The sequence below is a fragment of the Squalius cephalus genome, assembly GCF_949319135.1.
Source record: "Squalius cephalus genome assembly, chromosome: 5".
Taxonomy (NCBI): domain Eukaryota; kingdom Metazoa; phylum Chordata; class Actinopteri; order Cypriniformes; family Leuciscidae; genus Squalius; species Squalius cephalus.
Genome location: NC_137126.1, coordinates 44,013,577 through 44,036,907, shown reverse-complemented (window position 1 = coordinate 44,036,907; position 23,331 = coordinate 44,013,577). Strand labels below are relative to the sequence as shown.

At 36.1% G+C, this 23,331-nt stretch overlaps 2 protein-coding genes across 5 annotated transcripts in view; one reads left to right on the top strand and one right to left on the bottom strand.

Moving 5' to 3' along the window:
• The window catches only part of prodhb (proline dehydrogenase (oxidase) 1b), a 49,721-nt gene that overhangs the window by 23,734 nt on the left and 2,656 nt on the right, over positions 1–23,331 (bottom strand). For 2 of the 4 annotated variants that reach the window (XM_079872443.1, XM_079872442.1), the window contains one exon: positions 3,982–4,190. In XM_079872443.1, the coding sequence (XP_079728569.1) occupies positions 3,982–4,154 (173 nt within the window). In that variant the 5' untranslated portion in view covers positions 4,155–4,190. Of the gene's footprint in view, positions 1–3,981; positions 4,191–6,044; positions 6,444–23,331 lie in introns of those variants that run through there. The other 2 variants (XM_079872441.1, XM_079872440.1) reach the window with 2 other exon arrangements.
• scarf2 (scavenger receptor class F, member 2) overlaps positions 8,037–23,331 on the top strand; it is a 35,132-nt gene continuing 19,837 nt past the window's right edge. Inside the window, exons 1-7 of the mRNA XM_079872439.1 lie at positions 8,037–8,842; positions 13,880–13,938; positions 14,024–14,125; positions 16,261–16,777; positions 17,712–17,930; positions 19,848–19,976; positions 21,224–21,327. Of these exons, the coding sequence (XP_079728565.1) occupies positions 8,688–8,842; positions 13,880–13,938; positions 14,024–14,125; positions 16,261–16,777; positions 17,712–17,930; positions 19,848–19,976; positions 21,224–21,327 (1,285 nt within the window). The 5' untranslated portion in view covers positions 8,037–8,687. The remainder of the gene's footprint in view (positions 8,843–13,879; positions 13,939–14,023; positions 14,126–16,260; positions 16,778–17,711; positions 17,931–19,847; positions 19,977–21,223; positions 21,328–23,331) is intronic.

The window sequence follows — 23,331 nt, the reverse complement described above, 5'->3', positions numbered from 1 at the left end:
TCTCACTCTGTATCACTGGCTTTTCCTCATAATCCAAATGGCATATCATCTGTATCTCCGTCTCTCTCTTCCTCTCAGTTCTCAGGCAATACAATTTCATTTATATTTCCAGCAGGAGACCCTCGGGTATGGCACTGACACTCTGTAATTTACAAAAGGTCAATGACAAGAACAAATGAAGACATTTTTTAATCAAATGTCATAACGTTGACTCAGCTGTTGAAATGTAGGTGATGCTAATGGTTAAGGACCTGAGCTGGTAATAGAAAGGTCACAGGTTCAGTTCCAGGTTGAATGACAAAGAGGTACCCTTCAGAATTATTAAGAGCAAACCTCCAAGTAGAGATACGATCAGTAGACTGCATTTCTAACCAGACGGCACCTGCAATTAGTATACAACAAATTGCATAAGTTGAAAATTGTCTGCTGTTTGCCAAATAATGCGTATGTCCAAGTAATGCAAACAAACAGGAAAATAAAGGATATAATTCTCCTTTTACAATTCAAATATAACTCATTTGAGAGAATATTTTTAAAAAGTTATATATATATTCTGTGTGGTTGCTAGGGCATTACTAGATGGTTGCTTTATAGTTATATTATAGTTTTATTATCGCTCACTTGTGCCGTTGAACTGTTGTATAAACGCAATATCACACGAGTTGTGCGATATGGCTGTATATCAGCAGACTGTGATTACCTACGGCCGAATCACAGCCGTATCGCACTGCTAATCGTGTGATATTGCTCATAGTTATTATTATTTTATTTTTGTTATTAAAAGTAAGAAAAATAAGCAAATTACAAACAATAGGGCAAATACAATTTAACAAAAATATGAATTAAACAAATAACGTTTTTTCAGCACAATAGGTTTATTTAACATGTAGTTAGATATAGTACAGAAATTAAATAATTTAAATATAAAAAATAAAATACTGCATAGTCTTTTCATTGTATGAAAACATTTATCCTTATTAAAGCTACAAAAGTTATTCAAGTTAAGTTATTTTCTCTTTTGTTTGATTAACATTAATGACGAACAGCAGCAGTATATTAGGCCGCTGTCACTTTAAGACAGAATACAAGGATCCAATACACTGATACACATCCGGTTTACACCCAGCTGTTAAAGGGTTAAAATTCTTTCAAAAATTACTCACCCTTGTGTCGTTCCGAACCCGTAAAACTTTTGCTCATCTTCAGAACACAAATGAAGATCTTTTTGATGAAATCTGAGGGCTTAACATCAAGCCTATCGCCACAATATTTATTATATATATATATAGTGAGGAAAATAAGTATTTGAACACCCTGCTATTTTGCAAGTTCTCCCACTTGGAAATCATGGAGGGGTCTGAAATTGTCATCGTAGGTGCATGTCCACTGTGAGAGACATAATCTAAAAAAAAAAAATCCAGAAATCACAATATATGATTTTTGAACTATTTATTTGTATGATACAGCTGCAAATAAGTATTTGAACACCTGTCTATCAGCTAGAATTCTGACCCTCAAAGACCTGTTAGTCTGCCTTTAAAATGTCCACCTCCACTCCATTTATTATCCTAAATTAGATGCACCTGTTTGAGGTCGTTAGCTGCATAAAGTCACCTGTCCACCCCATACAATCAGTAAGAATCCAACTACTAACATGGCCAAGACCAAAGAGCTGTCCAAAGACACTAGAGACAAAATTGTACACCTTCACAAGGCTGGAAAGGGCTACGGGGAAATTGCCAAGCAGCTTGGTGAAAAAAGGTCCACTGTTGGAGCAATCATTAGAAAATGGAAGAAGCTAAACATGACTGTCAATCTCCCTCGACTGGGGCTCCATGCAAGATCTCACCTCGTGGGGTCTCAATGATCCTAAGAAAGGTGAGAAATCAGCCCAGAACTACACGGGAGGAGCTGGTCAATGACCTGAAAAGAGCTGGGACCACCGTTTCCAAGGTTACTGTTGGTAATACACTAAGACGTCATGGTTGTCAAATAACAACAAGTCTAGCAATTTCTTTTGACTTCTTTTTGGGTTTCTCTTTGACTTTTCTTTTTGTTAGCCTTAATTAGGAGTTTCATACGGTGGCCAAGAGAGCTCAACGCGCTGCAACTGAAAAAAAACACATGCAAATAAAAAAACACCCGCAAATTAATTAAACATCTTCATCAGTTTCACAACATGTGTGCTCCAAATACTCAAATTCACAACACAACCAAATACAGAAACGCACCTCAAAAGTCAACAACACAACCATACAGAAACGCGCTGCAAATAGAAAAGACCAGAGCCGTTAAATATGATGTTTTTCAATGGCTCTGGCACAGACCACAACGGAAAAGTTTCCAGGGGACCCCAGTATCAAACCCGGCTGGGACGTGCGTATTGCTCGCGAGCATCCCTATGCCTTACTCCCTTCGAAGGGCAGAGCCCTTGAAGTGGGCACTTTGGAGTGAGCAGGGCGCTTGTGTGCCATTATGTAGCCGTTTGGAACGCACTTGGTGAAGGGAACAACGAAAGACAACGTAATTCCCTCATTATTTTCACCTGGGATGTTCCCATGACAAAGCAGCACAGTGTCCATCAGCTGAATAGCTATTATTACCAGAAATATCTTGTTATTGCTGTTAACTGTTGCAAATAAATATACATTTTATACAAAAAAGTTTTTAAAATATGTGTTATATATCTGTTGTGTGTGTCTCAACTTTAAACCTTGCCGTCTCATATTTGGACCCTGCATTCTAACATTTCTTATGAAACTTATTTAAACATAACATGATAAAATGTGTACAATGTAACTGATGTATAGCTTAAAGGTTGTATCAGCGATTTCAGGCCCAAACATAAATGATCACATTCATCGAATCTTTCCTAACGATCCGCTAGCTGCCCGCCCCATAAGCATGCCGTCAAAAAAACGCATCTCTGTAGGCAGCCTAGGCTCTGAGATCTGCATACAAAAACAATTGGTTTCACCAACCACTCAAAACCAAAATAAATAGTGTTCCAACCAATCACCGACAGGGGTGGGTGTTGTGAGGTTTTGCTCGTGTTCTCCGACTTCGCGTGCAGCCGTGCACGAGCGCAAAACCTCACAACAACCTTTAATATCTTTCCCTCATGTTCCATCTAGTTTTCAGCTCATTGTTCTTTTCTCATTAGTATTCTGATGACATTGAACATATTGTTAATACATTTTGTATATTGTATAAATTTGTATGTCATAAACTTGTCATCTCTGTATGTTTACAGAAAAACATGTTCTCTAGCAATAGAGAGCAGCTCTCTGTTTGCATGTGTACCATGAGACCAAATTCCTAAGCAGTGAGTGTTGATAGCTTGAATATAAGCCAATCAGAAACAATGGGCCTCGACCAAAACAACCAATAGGATCTTGGCACTTTGTTTACATCTGTGACAGCAGATCAAATCTCAGGCTATTTCTGTGAGCTCTCCGTGTGAGCACAAAACACAGCATGGCCATTAACCTCTAGGCCCTCTACCGAAAAGTAGTTAGTTTTATGCAAAGCAGGTCTTAAAGACCAATTCAGACCAATAGATTTCGGATGCACACTGCCATGCAAACTAGGAGGGCCAAGAAGGGAGAAAGTTTTCACTAAACTAACTGCAGGTTGATATTAGAAGAGCAAAAATTCTTAATGAGCTGCTTTACATTAAGCGCTATATATCTCTATGGAGAAAAATATAATTGCATTCATTTATATTCTGTTCTTATACTGGTGTGATCTATATCACTGGTTAATTTATCTGGCCCTTAATTGGTCAGGTCTGGATCATGTAAATGCTTGCAGTTCTGCTGAACATCTTGAGCAACATTCTCCTATCTAGACGACAGGCACTGTATTTTGTTAAATTGCTCACAAATCTTTCCAGTCACCCTTGGTACCTACGATCGATGGAAGCAGCTTAAACATGGTAGTTTGTGGATGTAGGGACCAGAACTACAAGAGACCACTTACTCCATCTCTTTCTTCTCAGCTTCTTCCTGTGAGAGATCCTCTTCTACACTGTAATCCAGCACAGCTCCCACTCCATACGCTTGGTTCTTCTGCACTACAGGCCTGATGGACTGATGGTCCTCGCCTGCCACAAACTGACCGTAGAACGTCATCTTCATAAACTGCTCAAACATCTTCTGTCCTAACAACTTCCTGCTGAGATCTATTATCTGTAGGAGACAGAAATACATATTTTATAGTATGATCTGATTTCATTTTTAGATATATTTAAATGGATAGTTCACCGAAAAATTTCAATTCTGTCATCATTTACATACCCTCAAGTTGTTCTTTGTTCTGCTGAGCACAACAACAACAACAACAAAAAAATATACATATATATATATATATATATATATATATATATATATATATTAAAGAATGTTGGTAGCCAGACAGTTAACGGTAGTCATTGACTTCCAATGTATTTTTCCTACTATGGAAGTCAATGGGGTCCATCAACTGAACTTTCCTTAAAATATCTTCTTTTGTGTTCAGCAGAAGAAAGAAACTCATAGGTTTGAAACAATGTGAGGGTAACAGACCCAACATTTTTGGGTGAATTATCCCTTTAAGAGACACCTTACAGTTTGGGGGCACTAATAATGGCGCAAATACTAATAAATTGATGAGCGCAAACCACAGTAAATCACCTTGCATGATTCATTTAAATACTCCCTTCACATACATTTTGCATCTGAAAGGGAAACTCCTACAAATGCAATGCGGTCAGCTGCAAAAATAACCATGTCCGCACCTTTTCAGCGCTAATTTTTCACTGCGTGTCTTTAGTAAACCCTGACAGTAGTTTAACTTCAAAAGATGGTTTGTGCTGGCGCAAGCTGTTAGAAATTTGGCCTTTAATATCCTCCTGGGACCCAAGAATAGACTTTTGTCCACTGTAGTGGACATTATATTTTAGTGAATTTCTCGGACATCATACATGTCACATGACACAACCTGGGTGTCCTGTAAAGAGCACATTCAGGACTTTTCAGAGACACCAAATGTTTGGAGGTTTCACCATGAAAACAACTTCTCCTTGGTCTTTAAAAATGTCTGACATTAATTTAGTGATCAAATGTAGCATTCTTATGGAAATATGATAATATATTGTAATTATAATTTAAATTAGATTACTTTTCAAATTATATTTCATAAAACAACATCTCAGGAAAATGTTAAGGGGTTTCAAATAAAAAAATTACTTTCTGTTACAGAACAGGGCATTGATTTCAAAGTGTCCACTGTAGAGGACATCAGGACTTAAATCATGTTTATCAGGCATTTTGTGAGACATAACAAGTGAATATGGAAATAAATTATACATCAATATTCCTATGAAATATTAGATATTATTACTCCAATTAATGCCTATTATTACTCCAATTATTACACTTCTTTTTTCATTAATTGTTGCTCCAAGAACACATTAATGTGCAAATTAGATACAGTGTATAGATACATTGCATTGAATGGGAATATTAATTTATGGCCATTTTACCCACATATTGCATAAAGTAAAATGGTGTATCAAATCATTCCGTTATTTCTTTCATAACATAGTTGAGAATAATCTTTATACAAATTTTGGTTGAAAAAATCCTGAAACCCCAAAATTTATTGGTGATTGGTGATTTATATTATTATTATTATATAATTTTATTTTTTTCTGAAGCTTCTTAAGTTTCTTAAGGCTGAAAACCTGTATAAACACATAGGCCTATATTCAGTGTGTTTCCACTTCCAATTTGCCTAAAGGTTAAAAAGACTTGCATATGTCTCTGAGGTTCATTCTATCCTTGCCAGTTGACTGTAGACTGTAACTCTACACACTAACCACATGACTTCTTCCCTGGCAAGGTGCCATTCCTGTCAATCATCCAGGACAATGACACAAGAGTAATTCCATTGAGAATTCCTCCAATACAGGAATTCATGGAAGTCTGTCACATGCAGTACATGAAAGACCAGGATGGTACTCTTTATGAATGCATTCTATAAGCATTAAATACATTACATACCTCTTTATTCTTATCAACCAGGATGTCATAGGTGCACAGTTTGAAAACTACCAAGCTTCTCAGTAACTCTAGAGTGTCTTTGCTCTTGTAGGCTTCTTTGGTCTGTTCAAAGTCAATGGAGATGTTGTTACTGAAGGACACATGTTCCTCTTGTGTGTTTGTTTTGGTTGAATGTAACGCTTGCACACTCCGTTGATAACCATGATGAGTGGAGATCGCAAAACTCCTGTCACGAGTCGCGAGCGCAAAAGCTGGAAGAGTTTTCCGGAGAGACATCAGTTCAAGACTTCTGTACTGACAATGTGCATAAAACAGACATAGATCGCCTGCTGCTTTTGGGAAAGCACTCTGTCCTTGAGCACATTAGACGCTACCTGTGGGGTCCCGCCCCATATTCAAATCTGGGCTGACTGATTGGAACAAATCCCGTAACGTGCTTGTTTGCTGATGTAACACACGCATGGAATGCCATAAAAGGAATACTGCTGCATAAACGTTACGTAAAAGAAACATCCCAGTTGTATAATTCTGAGGTGTAAATGAATATACATATTAATTTAACTAACATAGAGGGTTAGACTACACATATAATATAGACCAGGGATGGGCAACTTCGGTCCTGGAGGGCCACTGTCCTACAGAGTTTAGCTCCAACCCTAATCAAACACACCTGAACAAGCTAATCAAGGTCCTCAGGATTACTAGAAAGTTACAGGCAGGTGATTTTTTCAAGGTTGGAGCTAAACTCTGTAGGACAGTATACTGTGGCCCTCCAGGACCGAAGTTGCCCATCCCTGATATAGACTATGTGATGATGTCAATACACCGAGGCCAAAAAGGAATACACTACGGACTGTTTATTAAATCTTGCTTTTTGTCGTTAGTTTTGATCTTGCTGTTTTGCTTGTTGACGAACGTGACGTGACATGTGTTGTGTGCACGTTCCATGAAGTTAACAGCGGGGGGAGCCGTTGCATTGTTGAAGTAGGCCTATTTCACTTTTACAAGACTGAGGGTAAACGATTTAGCTAATCTGACAAAACTTCTGGAGACATCCGAAAATTATTAATAAAAAATAGTTTTATTTATTCAAAATAATTATTTATTTATGTGTGTGTGTGTGTGTGTGTGTGTGTGTGTGTGTGTGTGTGTGTGTGTGTGTGTGTGTGTGTGTGAGCACAGCTGCATAGCTGGAAGATCTATTTTAGCCATTCACAATGTCAGACATGATTATTCATTTATTTAGATCGATTTTATTTATTTATTTACTATAATAGCCTACACATGACATTGTCTACACATATATATGTTTTTATATTTGTTTTTGTTTTATTTTTTTGCTGTTTTTTTATGCTTTGGCAACATTGTGATATGCTAATAAAGCTCATTTGAAAACTGAAAATTTGAGAGAGAGAGAGAGAGAGAGAGAGAGAGAGAGAGAGAGAGAGACTTTTGAATTTTAAAACTCTTTATTTAAACATGTACTAAACCACTAACATACAATATATTATACCCATGCTATGCTATGTGCATCTGCAAGATAAATCTTAAAATCATAAAAAAAGGCCATCAGATATCACCAGAACACTATTCCCATCCTCTCACACTGACAATAAAGCACCACCATTCACTCGATCACCATTTTAACTAACATTCATTATTTGTGATTTGATAACATTTGTGTTCTATTCTGATTCTCGATTCAGCCAATGCAAACATTTGCATTGCACTTATGTTTCCCCCTTAGCAGCCATTCTACATGTCTTGGCTAGCTAATTTAGCTTGTCCAACTATAATATTCGCCAAGGTACAACGTTCTCAATGTGTGTTTGAGAGATATTGGTTTAAATAAAACTATTCGATTTATTGGTTTGGTTGTGTTTACCAGATATAGCCATTTATACGTATAAACGCATCACCCACTGTTGTATATAACCCTCACTAGTAATGAGGCGAGACGGACAGCGCGTGCATGCGCTCGTGCGCGGGCACGTTAGCGGAGGTTAGTAAGGGGGGCTGGAGGGATGCATGGTTAAGTCCTAAACATATACTAAAGTCACACCCACTCGCTGAGGAGCTGCTCCTGGTGGTTTCGGTTAGAATTGGGAAACCGCTGCACGCCAAAGAGAGCAGGCGCACCGAATTCCCAAGAGCCAGAGCCAGAGATAGGATCACTAATTAGGAATTTTCCTTCTGAAAAGAGAACAACGACCGTTTTAAAGTCCCCGTGTCTTTTCCAAAATGGACGCACATATAGTTTTGCAGACTTTTTTTTCTTTTCTTGACATGCTTTGAAGCAGCATATCCTCTCTGAAAATCTACATTTTGGAAACAACGGCGGGAATTGTGTCAGAAATTTCCAGCTATGCAGCAGTTACATCCAGCAGTGTTTGGAGCGCTTAATAAAAGCAGAAGTTCTCAGGAACTGGGGCTGGACGGAGGGAATAACTGTTTGGTTTTATAACTTCTGTGCGCCCTCTCTTCCTCTTTTCTCTCCTCTGCCTCAGCCTTTGGAGTCTGAAAGAGAGTGGATAAACGATTTATGCGGATAAAGTAACTTACAAACGCTTGCAGTCGAAGGTTTTGAGACTTCGGAGATACAAAATATCCCGTCAGAACTTCTAGAGTTTGTAAAAGAAAGGAATGCTGGGCAGAAGAGGCGCATGGAGAGATGCTGTTTCTTCTACCATGGATCTAAATGGCACTTTAGCGGTTTTAGTGCTTTTGCTTCTATGCTTGTGTCCCGTTTTCAGCCAAGAACTCAATCCAAAGGGTAGGAACGTGTGCAAAGTTCCAGGGTAAGTTGGATGAATAACTTTTAGGGGGGAAGGAAATAAAACGAAAGCAAGTAGCCTATATGAAAATCCAATTTTATTAAGTGCAGCAATTAAACATTATTTCCGTGAACTTCAAGAAAACAGTAATGAAAATGAAAAAGAATGCCTACATTAGCCTAATTAAGAGTTAAAATTAAAATTGATAAAGTATTTTATATTAATCTTTGCTTTAAAGTTAAAAAATAGGGCCAAGTTGTTTGTCATTTCTGATTGTTGTTTTTGTGGTTATAAAACTAAAGAATTATAGCCTAATATGAAAGTGCAAAGAAAATAGTGATTCAACTTTTAAAACTGTACTTGAGTTTTTTTTTTTTTTTTTTTTTTTTTTATGACGTTCCAAATAGCAAATTATTTGAATCTGATGTGTGTCAGTCACCCTGTTTCACATCTGGGTCACTGACACACATTGAGAGATAGAGGGCGACACCAATTACTCAAGCACTGAAGCATTGAAGTCGTGGCATAGTTTAGATACTGCATAAAAGCCTACGTAAAAGAACAATAATTAAATTAATTGGTATTAAAATACTTCTAAAAGCCCATAAAAATGTATAAAAAAAAACATTAAAAAAAACATGCATCATTTGATATAGAACTCTTTCAAGGCCTACTCAGTATTTTAGAGAGTTTGAAACTGCAAGACTTAGAGAATGATCTGTACAGTTCCACAGTCGTTACATATTCTAAACTCTCCTCTAACCTAAACACAGAGATCATCAAGGGTGTGACATTTAGTCACAACATACTAGCTATATCCATGACCTACATTTCATTCCAAGTATAATAGATGTAGAAGCCAAGGCTAATCACATTGATCAATGTTGATGTCCAAATGAATATATCAAATAACAGAGGCACACATTTACAAATACTGTAAAAATCACAGGCAATCAGGGATATCAAAACTAGTGATTAACCTTTGCATGGATAATGGCAATGCCTAAATCTAATGAGCAGGATGGATGATAGCTTATGTAATACTGATATCAGAAGCATTTCAACATTGAATTTCAAAGTGAGGGATTTTTTTTCGTCTTTTCGGATGCATCCATCTTAAAAAAAAACTATTAACTAAAAACAACTATATTTTATATTTAAATTTCAGCAATTATTTAAAGTGTTGGTTGATTTCTGTTGAAACGTTATACATTCACGTGTCTAAATTTGGTCAGTCCAAACTTCTGCAGATATTTTGCTTCAAACACTGCTCTTTTCCATATAATGGTAATGCATGATCAAGTTCATTCCCAATTTTGCTTCTTTATATTAGTCATATTTTAGGTCTTTTGTCATGTCTTACCTCACACTGGGCAGCAAGTGAGTCAAGACTAAAAGTACTGCCCCTTCAAAGAAATGACCTATACACTTCTATTTGAAAGTTGGGTTTGTATTTAAAAGAAGGCTCTTACAGTATATGCTCACCAAGGCTGCATTTATTTAATCAAAAATACAGTCATATGTGTGATATTGTTACAAATTAAAATAACTGTTTTAAATGTCATTATAACATTATAAATGTCCTTACTGTCACTTTTGATCAATTTAATGCTTCCTTGACTGATAAAAGTATAAAAGAGATAGTTCACCCAAAATTAAAATTCTCATTTACTCACCCTTAAGTTGTTCCAAACCTGTATGAATTTCTTTCTTCTGCTGAACACAAAAGAAGATACTTTGAAGAATTTGGGTAACCAAACGGTTGACGGGCCCCATTGACTTCCATAGTATGGAGAAACAAATATATACTATGGAATATATCATTAACTGTTTGGTTACCGACATTCTTCAAAATATCTTCTTGTGTGTTCAGCAGAAGAAAGTAATTCCATACAGGTTTGGAACAACTTGAGGGTGAGTAAATGATGACAGAATTTTCATTTTTAAGTTGAAGTTTTAAATTAGGCCTAAGTTTCTTTCTTTTTTTAAAAAAAAAAACAAAAACACATTAACTGACCCAAAACTTTTTGAATGGTAGTGGATGCCAAATACAAAATTCACAAAAAATGAATTGGTCATGGTGAACTTGCAGATCATCTCAAAAGGCTTTCCCAAAAGTATCGTTAGCCAACTATGGATAGTTGATAGCATATAGTATAACGAGTCGGTGTTTCCCGAAATCATAGTTCTACTGAACATTTACAAACAGCATTGCAAAGTTGTGTGGTTGGAACGACATGTCTCCACCTGTGGTTGGAAGCATAGTTTCTTGTTTGCATGACATGTGGGCTTAATAAATCCTTATCTTGTGCAAAATTAGCAAATTGACATTCAGTACAATCTATAGCTTTCATTTCAAATATATACAACAAATGTCATTTATGTCTATAAGTTTGTCAAGAGATTTACAGCGCTGTTTTTAAAAAGTGCGCATGTGCGGACGTGCTCTAGTATGTAAGAACTAGTCTGTGATTTAATCTGGAGAGAAAAAGGAGAATTAGTCCTCAGATGGCATGTCCACAATTTATAACAAAAAATTCTAGAATTAATTTGATCTCAAACGGATTCATTAAAAGAAGTTATTACTCCACCACCTGTGTGACATCATAAACCAACATGGTTGACCATGAAATTTGCGACATTACGTAATGAAGCAGCGAGTTATGTTGTTGTACAGGAAAACACACCCCTGGCCGATAACCAGGGTAAACTGTTCAGTGTTCAAATAATCTTAGAAAATGACTTCATGAGGAGCATTATTTTCATTCATGTTGCAAAAAAGCTAAATTTAGATGTATGAATATAGTCAAAATCTCAAAATCATGTTGCATTTAAGCACAGCAGGCATTTTAGGGGAATTCTACTAGCACTGTTATGCGATGAATGGTTTACGCGGTTGTTTAAAGTGTGTTTACATTGCGATTACTGGCTCCAGATGGCTATCACTGTACTTTAGATCAAAATGGAAACCACCAGATACAATCTAATGTGTATTCTCACAAACAGAGATTCTCAGCAACCACAGACATTGACAGGAAGTTCACGTTCTTTTAACAAAATTGCTCAAAATTTCCACACAGGACTTTATTGTTGCTGAGTCAAGTTTGGCCCCCTAGCTGTTGACTGATGCTCAATTTCCATTTGTTTAAGCTTTCATCCGCGGCGCTAGCTTCACGTTCTCGCTGTGGTGTGCATGTCGGGTTTGACACAGTGCAGAGAAGTCAGGGCTGTGGTGTAGATCATGTCTGGGTAAGACACGCACACATAGGCTAAACAAACTCTGACTGAATGCAGAGAGCGGACCCCACGCTTCAGAGGAAGCCAAAGTGTGGACAAGGCCTCGCAGAGGTCACATGTGGCGGAATATGAGGGGCGGCATATGTCTTATATCTAACAAGCACTTAGAGAGTATTCAGTTTTAACGGGAAGCCACTTGAAGTAGAGATAGCAGAGATAATTTGAAATGTTTACCATTCACAACCAATCAAAAGCTTGGAGTTGGTAAGATTTTTTTCATGTTTTTGATTTTGATTAAAAATGATTTTTTAAAGTCTCTGTTCACCAAGGCTGGATTTATTTGACCAAAATACAGAAAAACAATAATAACATTGTGTTATGTTTTCTGTTAGACAGTCTTCAGTGTCACATGATCCTTCAGAAATCATTCTAATATGCCGATTTGCTCAAGAAACCCAATTTCTTACCACTGCTAGGCTACTTAATATTGTTCTGAAAACCATAATGCATTTTTTTCAGGACTCTTTGAGAAAAAGTTAATCTATATAAAATATATAAACCTTTTGTGACATTTCAAATGTTTTTACTGTCACTTTTGACCAATGCTTCGTTTCAATTCAATGTCAATGTCAATTCAATGCTTCGTTGCTGAATAAAAGTATTGATTTATTTAATATATATATATATATATATATAACTGACCCCAAACTTTTGAATGGTAGTTTATTAGTCTACAAACATGTTGAAACCTTTAGACACATTGTGCTGTGGTGCTCATATGGGAGACACAGGTTTGAATCAGGTCCTCATTGTGTCCCAAATCCATTCCTCCCTCTTCCTCCCATCATTTTCTGTCAAAGGAAAGTGTGATGCTTTGAATAAAACATCCACCGCAGACACATGCAAAATTCCACCGGGATCATATGTGTTGGATTAAAAGAGTAATTCACACAAAAAAACAAAAACAAAAATCTGTCATTGTTTACTCACTCATGTCATTCCAAACCCGTATGACTTACTTTCCTCTGTGGAACACAAAGGAGATGTTATGACTCACACATATCTACATTCGTCTGAAGCAGTATGATAGCTTCATGTGGGGAATTAACCAAATTTAAGTCATTATTCACTGAAAATGTATATTTAAAACAGATGCATACAAAGAACTGCAAATGACAAAAGAGAGCTACAAATTCAGGGATTTTCAGTGAAACAAATTTTCAGTTTCAGTTCAGTTCCACACAAAAAGCTATATTGTGGTTTCTGAAGAATGTGTTTAAATAAGTTCAACTGAATATTCCAACAAGCATTTTCAAAGCTTTCTTGTTCATTCTGGAGTCCAGCCTGTTTATTAGACTTACTGGCCTAATGCAGGACATTTGCATTACTTATCAAATCAGGCTGTGGCCTTATTTTGGATCCAGCCACTCATTGTTTTTCCACATCTGACGATGCAATGAAGTTATCGCTTCAAACGGGATGTCTGGTTCGCATGACTCCTGTCGGTGAGAGGGTGGAGAATGGAATGAATGCTTACGCTTGTGTTTGTGAGAGTGGATGCGGGTTCGCTATCTGAAACATCTGCGCTTGTGAAGCTCAGAAGAAGCTACAGATGGCACCCAGACATTTGCAATATTCCACATGCTTAAACCTCTCACGGACAGTTGAAACTTTGGTCTGGGCATTTGCAAAATATGCTGACTCGAACATTTAACGATCAGCTGTCCTTCTAAATGTCTGTTGTATAGATTGAATATTCAAGCCAATGCACTTTATCTTGATTTATCTTGATCATTTCATCATGATTTGTCATCTTATCATTAGGTCATCAGAGATTACGTGTTGCAGCGGATGGGCGCAGCAAGGTGAAGAGTGTTTAACACGTAAGTGTCGTTTCCTGTATGTTAGATCACTTCCTGAGTGTCACGTTACTTGATTTATATCTTGACCATGTCCTTGTCCCCTCAGCTCTCTGTGAAGGCAACTTCACTTGTAATGAGAACGAGGTGTGTGTCCGACCGAACGAATGCCGCTGTCGTCATGGATATTTTGGGGCAAGTTGTGACACAAGTGAGTTGCTTTTTGTCTTTTTTCAGATTAAAGTAACTGATTTTAATAATTAAAAACGTATGCCCTTTAATTAGCCTAATGCACTCCTAAAAACTGAGAAAATAAACGTTTAACAGAAATATACTAAGTTCTGTCATGAATTTCTAGATTGCGCTGGCTGATAAGGTCCTTAACGCAAACTGCTGTCAATTATGCTTTTAACTACACCGCTCCAGCTGATTGGTTCCTGTTGCATCTGCAGCCAATGAGCTTGCTGCTCAACATTTAAATAGTTAGTGTTTGCTGTAGCAGTTTGCGGCACGCTTTCAGAGTTTCTCTGAAAACCCTCCACCTTCCCCTGCTCCACCTGTATAGATCTGCTACGAGTAATTTCATATATGCTATTTGTACAGCAGCAGCATGTCTTACATGCGCACAGCAGTGTGTCTGTGTATGTAATAGCAGTGAAATGCTCTGCACTTGCTCTGTAGCTGCAATAATCAACAGCAGTAGCGTAGCAGATCTACTCCGCCAAGACCAAATACATTACATGTATTGTACAGTATAGTCATGATAGAAATGCATTTAAAATATTTCTTTTCCAGATAAAGTGTGTAAAGTGTGTCTTGTCTGCAGGGGTGTATTTCAAGGAATAGTTCACCCAAAAACTTTAATTATCCCATAATTTTCTCACCCTCATGACTTTCTTCTTTCAGCCAAACACAATAGGAGTTATATTAAACAATATCCTCGCTCTTCCCAGCTTTGTAATGGCATTGAAAAGAGCCAGAGTTAATGAAGCTCCAAATATGCATCCATCCTTCCATCCATCTATCCATCCATCGAATGGTTTTCAAACCTCCAGCATTTAATAAATGCTTTCTGAAGTTAAGCAATGGGTTTTTGTAAGAAATTTAATGGGGTTTTGTATTTAAAACTTTATAAACTATAATCACTGGTTTCTGGCAACGGCTGTATGCACGTTATGCACTGTATGCAAGAGAGTTACATGGTTTTCGCGAGAGGCGTCTATTCTCACCTAAGCTTTTGCTATGCCTATGTCGTACGTCGGGTCAGAGGTCACCCTTCCGCCGAAACTCGACTCTCTCGTGAATGTGCGTACGGCCGTTTGCTGGAAGCCACTGATTATGGTTTATAAAGTTTTAAATATGGATATCGTGGGACGGCTGAAAGAAGAAAGTCATAAACACCTGGCTTGAGGGCAAGTAAATTATAGGATCATTTTTATTTTTGGGTGACTTATTCTTTTAAATTTGTGTCATGCTCTTAAATGCCCCCTTCTGATTAACAAAAGCAAATAGAAAATCCTCAAGTCAAATCCTTCAATATCTCCCACTCCAAATTCAGCATATGCTTCAATATAACAAAGAAAATTGGCACAATCGGAAGACTTAAAGACAACATGACATCATAATTGAACTTACTTTCTTTAAATATGTCTATTATTGTAAAAAGAATAAATCTTATAATCGTTCATAATCATATAGTTCCTTCACCTCTCAAATGACTTTTCATTCCTAAAGACGTAACCAAGGCCAATTACTGTACCTATAGATATACACAAATGCCTTTCAAAAGTGTGAGCTCATTAATATATATATATATTTTTTTTAAATCAATACTTTATTCGGCAAGGATGCATTAAACTGATCCAAAAATAAAATTAAGCAGCACAACTGTTTACATTGATAATAATAATAAATGTTATTTATTATTGATAATAACAAATCAGCCTATTAGAATGATTTCTGAAGGATCATGTGACACTGAAGTAATGATGCTGAAAATCAGCTTTTTCATCACATGAATTAAAATATATTAAAATAGAAATCAGTTCAGATCAAATAAATGCAGCCTTGGTGAGCATAAGAGACTACTTTCTAAAATAATGTACTGCCCCCAAACTTTTGAACAGTACTCTATATATATATCACATTAATATTAAGAAATTTTATTTACAAAATAGACATTTTATGCACTAGTGAAAGAACATTTAACCAAGCAATCTGAATTTTAGCCAAATAAACTTTAACAATGACACCTGAAATCATTCCTTCAGCTTCCCAGTTGCACAGTAAACGTTTCCTTTTTTGACCGTGTAAACTACAACCTGCGCATCTTTTTGACTCCCCTAGAGTGTCCCGCTCAGTTCTGGGGTCCGGACTGCAAGGGCATGTGCACGTGCCACCCTAACGGTAAATGTGACGACGTGACCGGGAAGTGCACGTGCTACCCCAACCGCTGGGGTGAAAACTGCGAGAAGTCCTGCAACTGTCAGAAAGGCAAATGTGACCAGGAGACGGGCAAATGCACCTGCCATGCCGGTTACTGGGGACCGCAGTGCAACAATAACTGCTACTGCAGCATCAACTCTGTGTGCGATCAGACGGGCCGCTGCATCTGCAACCCTGGCTGGTACGGCCGAAATTGCGGGGCTCAATGTCTGTGTAATAACTCGCCTTGTGAGCAGTTTACAGGCCGATGTCAGTGTAGGGAGAGGCTTTGGGGTCAGCGCTGTGAGCGGTACTGTCAGTGCGTGCACGGGAAGTGTAACCCGGCAGATGGATCGTGCACCTGTAAACCCGGATACAGAGGAAAGCTATGCCGGGAGCCGTGTCCAGCTGGGCTCTACGGACAGAGCTGCAAAAACAGGTGAGGAAAAGTTATATACACTACCAGCCAAAAGTTTGTTTTTGAAAGAAGCCTTATGTTCACTAACACAGCATTTATTTTATTTCCAAAAATAATAATAATATTGTGAAATATTAAAAGAACAGTTTTCTATTTTAATATATTTTAAAATGTATTTTTTTCCTGTGATTGCAGAGCTGAATTTTCAGCATCATTACTCCAGTCTTCAGAGTCACATGATCCTTCAGAAATCATCCTAATATGAAACATTTCCTATTGTTATCAATGTTGAAAACAGAAAAAAAATTAAACTTTTTTCTGTGGAAACCATTATACACTATCATTAAAAAATTTGGGGTAGTATTTTTTTTTTTTTAAGAAATTTAAACTTTTTTTTTTTAATTCCACAAGCATATGTCAATTGATTAAAAGTGACAGTAGAGACAAAATGTAACAAAATATTTCTACTTATACTTTCTACAAATAAATTGTTTTGATCAAATAGTTTTGATCAAATCTATTCATCAAATAAAAATGTTTTTATCAGTTTCCCACAAAAATAATGAGCAGCAAAAAAATGTTTTCAAAATTGATTGTAAGAAATGAATGATTTCTGAAGGGAAGGATTGTTTGACACTGAAGACTGGCATAATTATGCTGACTAAAATCTACTAACTATAAGTAACTTTGAAACTACATGCCGTGCTTATTCTACTAACCCTAACCTAATAGTCTACTACTCTAATGAGAGTTTGCTGACATGTAGTTGCAAGTTATTGAGAGTTGTTGAACTGAACATCTTAATTATTCCAAACTTTTGAGCAGTACTAGTGTGCAGTATATTCATATTCAGGGCTTTATATCTTCTTGATTTTATAGCCATAACTTGTTCTCTTCTTTTTTTGACTGACCACACCTGGACGATCCCGGGCTTTCCTTTTTGCCGTTGATTCAGGTGTGGCCACTGTAAAGGCCAGCAGCCCTGTAAGGTGACAGACGGTCGTTGTGTAACGTGTGAGAGCGGCTGGAACGGGACAAGATGTGACCAGGCGTGTGTGGAGGGTTATTTCGGAGAAAACTGTAAGGATCAGTGTCCACCGTGCAAAGACGGTCACTTCTGCAACCGCATCGATGGGAAGTGCTCCCACTGCAATCCCGGCTGGATTGGAGATCGGTATGAATCTTTGGCTGATAGTGAACCCTATTGTAGCTGACAGTTATAAAAGAATTACTGTTAATGAAACAACAAATCACTTGTATTAGACAACTGAGGGGGAATTCACTATACTAAGAAAGTGTTATTTACACACACACACTATATGATTGAAATTATAATAATAATAAACATAAATAGAAGCACATACAAAACATTTATACATAAAACACTACTGTTTTAAAAGTTTGTGGTTGGTAAGATTTGTAATGGTTTAAAGGAAGTGTTTAAAGAAGTCTCTTATTCTCACCAAGGCTGCATTTATTTGATCAAAAGTACAATTAAACAGTAATGTTGTGAAATATTATTACAATTTAAAACGACTGTTTTCTATTGTAATTATTTCCTGTGACGCAAAGCTGAATTTTCAGCATCATCACTCCAGTCTTCAGTGTCACATGATCCTTCAGAAATCATTCTAATATGATGATTTGTTGCTTAACAAACTTTTTTTATTATTATCAATGTTGAGAACAGCTGCGCTGCTTAATATTTTAGTTTATTTCATATTCAATATTTCATTAAGGCGAGACACTGCAGGTGAATAGGGTAAACTTTTTAACTAACAGATATCACCATGAAATTTTCCCAGTTGATTACCTACATTAAGATGAGAAAAAAATGTATTACAAGTTTTCTGTAATTTAATGTTTAAATATGCAAATCTAATTAAATATGTGCTAATTTGCATATATTTAAAAAAAAAAAAAATCTGAGTATTGGATTTTTCATTGTGTTCACATATTAGATGGGAAAAAAATTACAGAGGGATTTATGGATATCTACTTTTGTTATCCTGTAAATCAGAATATACTGTCAATAGCCTTAAATGATTTTCGCCCTGTTTTTTGGAATAAAATGTTATATAAATCAGGCTAGGAATAATATATTTACAAATCCCTCTGTAAATGTCTTCATAATATAACTAGGTACAAGACTGGAAAGTTGGGTGTATATAGGTGCTACTGAAGTGGAGATTTCGGACTTGGAGTATGAGAGAAAAGTCATTTTGAGAAAACGGGCTTTAAAGATTTATCATCAGCCAATGAGATTGCGCATTCAGCCCTTTTACTTTCACGATTGGTTGCTGATAAAAAGGAAATGACCATATTTGGATCCGACAGCATTGTACAGGAGAGAGAGAGCTTTCTAACGGTGTATGTGATGACAGGGTGACGGCAGCGATCGCGGAGCAGCGTGTTGATTAAGAACACCAACTTTTGTTGAATTTATGAGAAATCTACAGATGCAAACAGACAAAGTGTAGTAAAATAAAGACCTAAATGTGTATTTCAGACTTGTTTTCACCACAAGTCTGACAGAAGACATGTTACTGAAGACAAATATCCAAAAATCTCAAAATTGACCAGTAAAAAAAAAAAAAAACGATGTTTTTGCCTGCCGTGTCTCGCCTTAAAGGAGAAGTTCACTTTTAAAATGAAAATTCTGTCATCATATACTCACCCTCATGTTGTTTCAAAGCTGTATGAATTTCTTTCTTATGCTGAACAGAAAGGAAGATATTTAGAAGAATGTCAGTAACCAGACAGTTTTTGGGTCCCATTGACTTCCATAGTAGGAAAAAAATATACTATGGAAGTCAATGGGACCCAAAAACTGTCTGGTTACTGATATTCTTCTAAATATCTTCCTTTCTGTTAAGCAGAAGAAAGAAATTCGTACAGCTTTGAAACAACATGAGGGTGAGTATATGATGACAGAATTTTCATTTTAAAAGTGAACTTCTCCTTTAATGAATAGAAAGTTTATAAGATCACCTCTCAAATTCTTCCTATGTTGCTCCTCGAAGACTCTTTCGATGAAAACTTTGAATTGACCATTGATCCTCAGTCTGTTTGTATTTTTGTCTTTGTGTAGCTGTGAGGTGCGCTGTCCTAACGGCACCTATGGAGACAACTGTGAAAAAGACTGCAGCCACTGTTTTAATGGAGACTGCCATTTTGCCACAGGAGAGTGTCTCTGTGACCCTGGCTTCAATGGGACATAGTAAGTCACATCTCTGAGTCACGCACATATTTAGGTCATCTTGTTATCAAAGCCTGTTTTCACTAACGGATGAATCACAAAATCAACAGAGTCATTCTAAATGACTAACTTTAATCAAATTGCAGTGTGCTAAACACCCCAAATGGTTAAATGAGAATTAGTTCTTTGTCAAACACAAATTCATATTCAACACATAAATAAATATTTTGTGAGGAAAAGCATTTCTTTGCCCTTGTAACAAAAAAGAAGCCATTTTTGAAACTCTGTAGTCCATAATTACAGTGATTGAAAGAGAATAATATTGATGAGCCTGAATCACTTAAATGTCCAGACTCCACTCGTACTTTGTACAGAAGAAAATTTCAGGCTTATGGTGTCATATCTATTTATTTATTTTATTAGCTTGTATTTTATTATAAAGCTGAATTTTCAGCATCATTACTACAGTCTTCAGTGTCACATGATCCTTTAGAAATCATTCTAACATGCTGATTTGCTGCTCAAAAAACGGATTATTATCATCAATGTTGAGAACAGTTGTGCTGCTTAATATGTTTTGAAACTGATGAATAGAAAGTTCAAAAGATCAGAATTTATTTTAAATAGAAATCTTTTGTAAAATTATACATATGTTTACTGACACTTTTGATTGAATTAAAGTACTTTTAAATAATAAAAAATAAAAAAAACAAAAAACAAAAAAAATCCTACTGACCCCAAACTAGTGAACGGTATAGTGAAACATTAAATAAATAAATTGTTAGATTATTCAGCATTCAAAATCTTAAATTACATCCATGTAATATTTGCATATTAAACTGCAATTGGTTTCTTTAGGAAATGCCAAATTAGTTTCTTTCACTTAGTTGAATATTTATCTAAATATTGAACACAAAACTGCACTTTAATCATATCATACCTTTATCTTCAATTGATGAAACTTCACTTTAAACACATAAAAATAAAATGTATTTTTATGCAACACTTCCTTTTTCTCTTCAAGACATTTAACATATTTTGTCGGTTTCAGTTCAGTGACGTCAATAAGAACTTCTGTGCTTGTTTCATTTATTATAATTGTTCATTCCTCTTTTCTGTTCTTGGATTTGCATTGCCAACATCTACATAATTGCCCACAATTCCCCAAACTGCCGTGTTCCATTTTCACTGGAAACTCCTGTTGCTTTGTACACAATGATTGTATTGACTCTCTTTCTCAGTGCTCTTTGCATTTCTTTTCATTTTAGCTGCAACCTGACCTGTGAGTTCGGTCAGTTCGGAGTGAACTGTGCCCAGACCTGTCCATGTCACGACAAGAACTGCAACCCAGTGTCAGGGGTCTGCAACCTATGTAAGAAACCCTTCCTGTCTCTCTTTGGAATAATTCAATTGCCATTTCTCAAGCTATGTTATGTCATTTGCTATGGAGACACAAAAGAACCCCTGAGATGTTGAGATATAGTTGTGGGATCCAACATCAGTCATATTTTCCATTACGTAAAGGGAGAGAGGAATAGCTGCCTAGTTGATGCTGAGGTCAACTCAAGATTCAACCTTTTGACTCGAAGCGGATTTGTTTTTAAATCATGTCATGATCATTACTCGCATTATGCGGTGTATTACAACCATCCTGGCAGATGTTTGATATTCCCTAGCTACGCTGTTTTCATCATTGCTATATTTAAAGGGATTTACACTATTGTTCAATGTTTGGGGTCAGTAAACTTTTGTTTGTTTGTTTTGTTTTTTTTAGAAGGAAATGAATACTTTTATTCAGCAAGGATGCATTTGATCAAAAAGGGACAGTAAATACATTTATAATGTTACAAAATATTTCTATTTCAAATAAATGCTCATTTTAACTTTCTATTCATCAAAGAATCTTGAAACATGCATTACAGTTTCCACAAAACATTAGGAATATTAGGAAGCAACACAACTGTTTTCAACAAGAAAATGTTTCTTGAGCAGCAAATCAGCATATTAGAGTGATTTCAATTAACATGAATAAATTACATTTTTAATATATTCAAACAGTTATTCTAAATTGTAATAATATTTCACAATATTACTGTTTTTACTGTATTTTTGATCAAATAAATGCAGCCTTGGTGAGGATGAGACATACAAAAAAAATACCAACCCTAATATTTTTTTCCATGAAAAATATCTAAACATCCTAATTATTTTGAATGAAATGTATTATTTTCTTACCCCACTGACAACATCTTTTTGTCAAAAGCAAATTTGTTTGTCAAGTTTATATTTAAAACAATAAAAACAAATGCCAATGCAGTAAGAAAAAAATATTTATTTTCAAGATACAGTATATTTTCAAAAAAAAAAAAAAAAAAGTATTAATCTTATAAATTTACCTTTGTCTTTAAATTTATCTTAACTCTTTCCCCGCCAGCATTTTTAAAAAAGAAAGAAATTGCCAGCCACACAACATTTTATTGAAACGTAATGCATTATTTTTTTATCAATGCTTAAATGTGGGTAAGTTTCATAAAAAAAAGCAACATTTTGAGCAAAAAACTGACTTTTTTTTTTTTGGTCAAAGACTACACCCAGATTGGATTCAGAACAATGATTAAAACAAAGATTGAGAAGATCAAGTCCATCAACACCCCTAAAGCTTCACAGTCCTATAGCTCGTCCGGGGTCGACATTTAATTCAATAACATTAGGCAGTTTTTGATTTATATGCTGTTTAATGCTAATGAATGTGTTATTTTACATATGCATCTGCTTACATATGATATCGCTTGTTTCTGCATCTTCTTCACCTGTGTTTTGATCCGGAGATTCTGTACTCTTCAGAAGATCCCTAATAGATCCGCCTACCGTATACCATTCCGTCAATGGCAGGGAAAGAGTTTACATTGTTAATGAGAAACAAGACAAAAATGTGCCGTTTTCCAAAACATTTGAATAATCAAGAAAAATAACATTTTCCTAACATTCCCTGAACATAAAATTCGTTTTTCTCGACAATACAAAATTGTTATATCTTTCATCATTTTTTATGCAGCATAACCATCAATATCACTGAATTAAATAGACGAAAAGAATAAAAGATCATTCATTTCTCTTTAAAAATCAATGAGAAACTTGTTGTGCAAGCAAAAGAAACACACAGTTTCTATTTGTAACATGCCTGCGTAGTCTTCACTATGTAGGTCACTGCCGTAGACAGCAGCAGTTTAACATGGCGGCCTTGATGGTGTTTCCAGAGCGGTGTCTTATTTTTACGGCTGTGTTTTTTGGCTCTTTTCCTGCCTGCTCGCAGACTTACTGAGAGCCGGGGTTGTTTCACACAGCTGAGAGAAATACTACAGGAAGAGAGACAGAG